At 55.5% G+C, this 7,235-nt stretch overlaps 1 protein-coding gene and 1 pseudogene across 2 annotated transcripts in view; one reads left to right on the forward strand and one right to left on the reverse strand.

Moving 5' to 3' along the window:
* RAD9A (RAD9 homolog A (S. pombe)) lies at positions 1–4,429 on the reverse strand. The gene is made up of 11 exons (XM_006860852.1): positions 4,396–4,429; positions 4,254–4,324; positions 3,279–3,407; positions 2,903–3,017; positions 2,729–2,828; positions 1,629–1,741; positions 1,441–1,550; positions 1,299–1,363; positions 1,084–1,221; positions 173–377; positions 1–96 (listed from the first exon to the last, which is right to left on the reverse strand). Exons 1-11 carry the CDS (start codon positions 4,427–4,429, stop codon positions 1–3), a joined length of 1,176 nt encoding a protein of 391 aa, XP_006860914.1.
* Positions 4,428–7,235, forward strand: part of LOC102815547 — a 25,521-nt pseudogene continuing 22,713 nt past the window's right edge. The window contains exons 1-2 of the transcript XR_438703.1: positions 4,428–4,554; positions 4,712–4,852. The product of XR_438703.1 is annotated as an uncharacterized LOC102815547 (transcript). The remainder of the gene's footprint in view (positions 4,555–4,711; positions 4,853–7,235) is intronic.

Here is a 7,235-nt window from a genome sequence, read left to right on the forward strand (position 1 = left end):
TCAGCCCTCACCCTCACTGTCTTCAGCCAGCACAGGGCTAGGGCCCTGGGGGGAGTGGTCTGGGGCCAGGATGGAGCCAAAGAACAGGGAGCGGAACTGGAAAAACATAAGAGAAGGCCCCAGTGAGTTGTGGAGGCAGCTCTCCACCCCTTCCTTCCACCCTCTCTCCTACCTTCTTTGGTGGGGGGGTCCCAGGCACTGTGCTCGGGTCATCTTTGTTGTCATCGTCCTCTGAGTTTGATCCTGGGCTACAAGGGGCACGGAGGCCAGGGGAGAGGGAGGGCAGGGTTCGCGAGCCTTCGATGCCCACTGTGGTCTCCATGGCAATCATGTAAGAGTCCATGTCATCATTGGCAAAGTCGTCCAGGGGGGGCGTGCTGCTGTAAAGATGGGGTGTCACAAGAAGGAGCGAAAAGGGCAGGGCCCCACCTGGAGGCTCGGAATGGGCTCTGGTGATCTCTGGTTTTACGACTTCCTGATTTGTTTGAGGGGAGAAGAAGGGGGGGCGGTTAAGTGGTGGCTTCCTGGAGGGGGTGGGCCTGGAATCTGTTTGATCAGAGTTCAGGTAGGGGCCTGGGGAGAGGCTGTCTGGGGCCAATGTGGCTCAGTTGGGGGAGGGGAGCAACCAACCCTGCCAGCTGGGTCACTGGGGGCTCAAGCCCTCCCTATTTCCCAGGGGACCGAACTGGAGCACACCAAGGCCCAGGGACACACTGGGCAGGGGGCCAGGCCAGACTTCCTCTGCTGACGCTGCACTGGGCCCAGTCTCCCAGCCCACCTGCCAGTCCAGCCACCTGCCTCTCCATCCTGGGCGGCGCCTTGCCTCTCAGCAGCCAGCTCCCTCCCTGGTCTGGGAGCGGGGGTTTGGGAGGTTCCAGCCAGAGAAGGAAACAGCTGGGCCTTGGGGACCTTCACTGGGTGGGAGGGGTCTCTGAGCACAGCTGACCATGAGGAGCCTGCAGGGCTGGAAGCTGGGAGTGGTGGGGCCTGAGGGGAAGTATCATGGGGGAGGGGCAGAGGGGCTGGTGACTAGAAGCTCTGGTTTGGGTTCTAATCGCAGGGGGCGCGGGGAGATGCCCTCACCTGGAAGCCTGTAACGGAGGACCTGGCATGTGGGGCTGCGGGGAGCCCAGGCCCTGGGACTGTGGGTCTGGCTCTAAGAGAGTGGCCAAGACAAAGTGACCGTCCAGCAGTGAATCCTCAACAGTGAAGATGGCAGGCCTGGGAGGGTGGGGGCATCAGCAATGCTCAGAACCACAGCCCCACCATACAACATACGCAGCCCAGGATGCAATTACCTGCCAGGTTCATCAAAGTGAATGCTGAGGGACAGATTTGCTGACTCAGCGAAGCTCAAGAGGCCCTGGAAGGATCATGAGGGAGGGTCAAGCCAGATCTGGACAGGGAGGCCAGGGCGGCACATGCACTGGGGACACCTACCCGGAGTTCTTTGAGACAGAAAGTGATGGCTACCCCTTCCTGGGCCTGCAGCTGCTGGAAGTCTTCCTCTCCGATGCTCATCTCTGTTACCATGGCTCTGATGGTGCTGTCTGGGAAGCAAGAACAGGATGGTGTGTCTGGGTTCCGGCACACCTAGCTCTGCTCCCATCCCAGGCCAGATCCCTCACCTGCTGCCTCATCCTCCTGATAACTTCGTAGGATCACCCTGCGGCCACGGGTAATGCCCAGGGTCACTTCAGCCAGTGCTAGGGGGAAGGGCTGTACAGCCTCCCCCAGGACCCTGTGAGTGGGGAGGTGGCAACACTGTAGTCAGGCCAGAAGAGCAGCCCTGGTACCAGTCACATCAACTCCACTACAAGGACAGGGGCGAGGCAGACAAGGGCCCCAACATGCAAGGAAGGGAGGGGCCAGAGGTGCCCCTAACTGCGTCTTTGAGGAATACATGTTGACAAACATGAGCAGGTGAAATAACATCTGGGTCATGCTCAAAATAACAGGGCAGGAGCCAGGGAGGAACCATATCAGGAGATGGTATCAGGGGAATGCATACTTCATCTGTGAATGGGTTTGAAACTGTCCATTAAGGAAAAGAGAAACATTTGTTTCTTAAGAGGTTGAAATTGCTGCAAAACTCAGGGCTGGAAGTGCTAGCCTTCCCCCATCTCCCTGCAGATGTCAGAGTCCGGCTTTCTCTACTGAACTGGGAAAACAGTCTCCTAGTACTCAAGGGGGCTTCAAGTCACCATGTCTTCAGCCTACCAAGAGAAAGGAATGGGATTTTGGCTACTTGGATGGATGCAAGCAGTGTGGGGGCCGCTTCTCCCCCGAGCTGGTCCTGGCCAGGGACACCTGCCTCCCCTGGAATCCTCGCCTTCTGAGCCCTGCCTGGCTCTGCTGCTTGACTGCCCAGAATGCTCCAGCTTCCTACCTGGGTCTTGGGATGCCATGAGACCAGTGCCAAGGCAGGCAGCAGTCAGAGCCCACCCTCAAATGCGGAAAGGATGACCATGCCAGACACCCTGAGCCACCAAGCCCTTTAGGGTGATCCTGCCAGAGAGAATGCTCCTAGAGGAGAAACCAGACTAGGTCTGTGGGGACTTGAGGACTGGCGAACACAGAATTGTGGAGATGGTGAAGAAATGGAGGAAGGTACATGCATGTACCCTCTCTGCCTTTGAAGACAAGGGCCTGAGAACATACAGGATGGGGGACCACAGACCCTGCAGGGAAAAAGGACCTTGATCTTGGGGGCGGGGGTCGTGTTTACTTGGCTGGGGCTCGGAGCACGTGGTGGCACGAAGCTGGGTCGAAGACGGCCTGCAGGGACTCACAGTCCTGGAAGGACAGGTTGTGGATCTTCCTCACCCCTGTGTGGGCAGATAGGGTCTCAGGTGGCCACTTGAACACCCCGCAGCACCCTGGCTTGCCACTGCCCACTCACCGTATTTGCAGTGCAGCTGGACCACCAGGCGGCTGCTCCTGCCATGCAGAGTGATGCAACACTTCTCCACAGTCTTTTCTAGCATCACCAGTGAGCGGAAGACCGACAGGAACGACTGAGCGGGACACAGCCAGCGCTTCACCTGCTGCCCACCAGCTCCCATGCCCCAGGTCAGCCCAATGCATGGATGGACACTGGGTTCCTGCTGTTCACCCAGGCTGCAATGGCCCTGGCCCGAAAGGTCTCATTCCACTTCCCCCGGCAGACTGCCTCTGCTCTACATTCTCCCGCTCTCCAGGGGGGTCTTTACGGAGCCCCATGGAGCTGACTCTACTGAGGCCCTGCAGATAAGGACGCCTGCCTAGTGGGACCTCACCTTCATCAGGATCTTACACCGCACTGGGTCTTGGTTGGAGGTGGCTACCTGGTACTGCTGGAAGAAGAGCGGGGCGAAGAGGAAGCAGGCATAGGCCGAGCGGGAGGAGTTCACGGTCCGGAGGGAAAGCTGGGTTGTGGGGAGCAGGGAAAGGCGGCAGGGGGCCACGGTCAGGGGCAGCGAGCCTGCTTCTGCTCAAACGACTGTTCTGATATCCTCCCCACAAACAACTCAGGGCTACCGCAGGCAGAGAACTGTGCCACGGTATTTTCTTGGCTGTCCTGGTGTGACGCTACAGAATAAATAATGCATTGGATCACAAGGCTGATGGATTGGAACCTATACAAGATCACTTTGCCTTGGAACCGACTCCACAGCACTTAACAACAACAAATCTTTACAGGGAGTCATGATGTGGTGGTATAGGATAAGCACTGGACTGCTAACTGCAGGGGTGGTGGTTGAAACCAACCAGCCACTCTTTGGCAACCCTATACAGGGTCGCCATGAGTTGGAACCGGCTTGACAGTACTCAAAAACAATCTTTACCGAGAACTGCCAGGCCTTTCTTCCTCTGTGCCACTGGGTTGGTCAGAACAGTCCACCTTTTGGTTAGTAGTCAAGCATACCTAGGATCCCTCCACCATCACCTGCTAGATCCTTACTCTCTCCTTCCAGGGCGGTCTGCCCCGGTCCATTCTTAAGAAGCCTTCCCTAACCTAGTCTCAACCCTGTTTCCACCGCCAGGGGCAGTCCCCTCCGTAGCTGTCCCTACACGCTGCCTTCCCCTGTTTATCTCCTAGGCGAAGTCAGCCCCTACCCGCCATCTGGCACTCCAGGGAGGGTGGCTGTTAGCTCACACACCAGGCCCGGTGGTTGACAGGACCCGAGCTGAGTTCAGTTACGCGGCCGAGACGGAAACAGCAGACAAAGCTGCCCGAGAGAGGCAACCCCACCCGCAGCCCAGCCCCTCACCCCGTCCTCCAGGGGCTCCAGGTAGAGCTCGTCTCCGATGCGGGATAGAGAGTGGACGGCCTTGCCGAGTACTGCGGGAGAAGAGAGAAGGCTTAGGCTGCCGCCTCGGTCTGTCTCACGTGTCCCCGACGCCTGGACTCACCCTTCACATTGCCGCCCGTCACCAGACACTTCATGCTGCTCCAGAACCGAGCCGGGTTAGACCTGAAATGCGGCGCGGCTCGCTACTTCCCGGCCAGCGCGGAAGCTCCGGCACCCTTCCCGCCGCCGCCCGGCCTGCCACGCCCCCGCCGCCTCATTGGTCCGTGCGCGCGCGCCTCCGTCATGTGAGAAACGCTCCCTGGCCCACCGTCATGTGACGCAGTCCGCTCGTCTGTGCGGACCCTTGTCACGTGGACGGGCAGCCGGGTTCATGTAATGCTCCCGGCCCTTCCGCGTACGCTGGGTCGCTGCGACAGGGCGGAAGGGGCTTGGATCGGTGGACGGAGCCCACCGCCGCACTAAATTAGTCGACTACGTGGGGTGTCGGAAGATGCAGGGTGGAAGCCAGACCGTCTGTACCCACTATGGGGTACCGCGCCTCGCTGCAGGAGCCAAGGGTGGGCGGTGGCTGCTCATCCTGGCTTCTTGGGGATGGCACTTTATTGATCCAGGAAGAAAGATTATCGGGGAATAAAGTAGTAGAAAGGAAAAACAAGAGCGGAGCACAGGGGTCTTGGCTCAGAGCAGAGAAAAGGGACGCTGCCGGATGCTGATAGTAGTGCTGGGAAGCACTGGAAAAGTTTCTTGAGGATAGATTCGCTGGTGTGAGGCCATTTTTAAATGACTGCAGCATTGTGCGAAAGAAGGAATTCACCCACCTTTCCCTGGGCCACAGAGCCTGTTTGTGGATTGAGAGGTGGAATCCTGATGTGGCGCTGTGGGTTTACTGTGCTGGACAGCTAAATCGCTTTGATTCGCAAGGTCGGCAGTTCAAAGTCACCAGCTGCTCCTCGGAAACCTTATATAGGGTCGCTACGAGTTCTGACCCTTTTTGTCACTGTTAAGTGCAGTCCAGTGGGTTTCAACTTATAGCGACCCTATATAGGGTTTCCAAAGAGCTAGTAAGTTTGAAACACCAACCTTCCAGGTGCCGTCCAGTGCCCCACACCAGGACTCCATTTGTTGTTGTTAAGTGCTGTCGAGTCGGTACCAACCCATAGCAACCCTGTATAGGGTTTCTGAGGAGCGGCTGGTGAGGTTGACCCGCCGACCTTGCGATTCAAAGCGATTTAACAGTCCAGCGCATCAATCCACAGCGCCACACCAGGACTCTGTTGTTAGGGGCCTTTAAGTCAGTCGGTTCCAAATCAGCAACCTTATGTACAACAGAACAAAACACTGTCGGGTCCGGCACCATCCTCACAATTGTTCCTATTTTGAGCCTGTTGCTGCCACTGTGTCAGTCCATCTCATTGGGCCACTGTGTCAGTCCATCTCATTGGGTCGTCCTCTTTTTTGTGGATGTCTCTCCAGGGACTGGTTCCTCCTTATAACATGTCTGAAGTATGAGAGACAAAGTCTTGCCATCCTGGCTTCTAAGAAGCATTCTGGCTGTACTTCCTCCAAGATATTTGTTGGTTCTTCTGGCAGCCCATGGTATTTTTCCCAACACAACTCAAATGCAAGCCAGTAAATTGGAAATCACCCTGACCACCATCCTGTCTTTACCCCTAATGTCTGATCTTTAAACAATTCGTGACAGTCCTACTTCCCAAAGAGATGGCAAATCCTCCCCTTCTGCCCCGGTTGCCACCACCCTGGTCCAGCCACCATCCTCTCGCTGAATGACTATTAGCTTTCTGAGTGGTCTCCTTCCTCCACCCTGTCCCTTCCAATTCATCCTCCATACAGCAGCAAAAGTGACCTTCCTAAAATGGCCCTTGCGCCCCTCCTGACTTAGAGTCTTAGGGCTCTGAGGCTGCAGGGCTCCATCCGCCCTCTCTCCAGCTGTCTCCCACCTCTCTGCCCTCCACTGCCATGTGTTACCCACTGATGCTGTCCAAAGTTCCCTGAACCAGCCACATCCTTTCCACCTCAGGATCTTTGCACATGTTCCTACCACTCAGAATGCTTCCCTCCACTTTTCATAGCCTGGCTCCTTCTCTTCCTTCCTCATGGCTTCCCTGACCACCCTTCTCAATCAACTCTTGCTTGGTTTGGTTCAGCGCAGCTCAGCTCAGTGTTACTCTATACACGTGTTTGCTCATTTAACACCCGTCTTTCCCACTAGTTCAGGAGCTCCATGAGGACAGGAACTTTGTCCATTTTGTTCATTGTAGTTGCCCTATCCATCGGTGGATGGGAGGACCTCAGTGTGGTTCAGGAGGAAATAGCTGTTCATGAATGTGTCCAAGGCTCTGAGGCTTTTTAGGTGGGGGTGGGGGAAAGCGGTTCCATGCCTGCCACCCTTTTGATCAGGATTTATCTGTTAAGTCCTTGATCCAAATGTTCAGTAACAGTAGTTGGGCCCCATCCATGCCTTCTGCTCTCATGGTATTGAAGGTAGTCATTTATGAAAACAACTATACCTGTAGTTCACTTCTTCAGTGCCGGCTGTCATCATCCTCTGCTGTTCCAGGCAAACAGAGACCAATTGTATTTTGGCTGATTGCTTGCAAGCTTTGAAGACCCCAGGTGCCAGTAACTGAACTAGGAGGTAAAGCAGAATTGTCAGGGGTTTTCTTTGTTTTTTTTTCTGATCTAAGCTTTATTAGCAGTCTGGAGGATAGAGGGAAGACAAGACTGTCTTGTCCATTATGAAGAGCAGGCACATTATATAGGGTCGGTTACATTTGGAAGAACACTTAATCTGTCTTAACATCAAGATAGCATTCTTTGGGGAAAGCAAACAATAAATCAATAAACTTCCTCAAACATTTTACCTTTAGGGTCTCATCTGCTTAATTACTGACATAACTATCTGGGTGGGTTTAAGCAGGT

This window comes from Chrysochloris asiatica, unplaced genomic scaffold (assembly GCF_000296735.1).
Source record: "Chrysochloris asiatica unplaced genomic scaffold, ChrAsi1.0 scaffold00040, whole genome shotgun sequence".
Lineage (NCBI taxonomy): Eukaryota > Metazoa > Chordata > Mammalia > Afrosoricida > Chrysochloridae > Chrysochloris > Chrysochloris asiatica.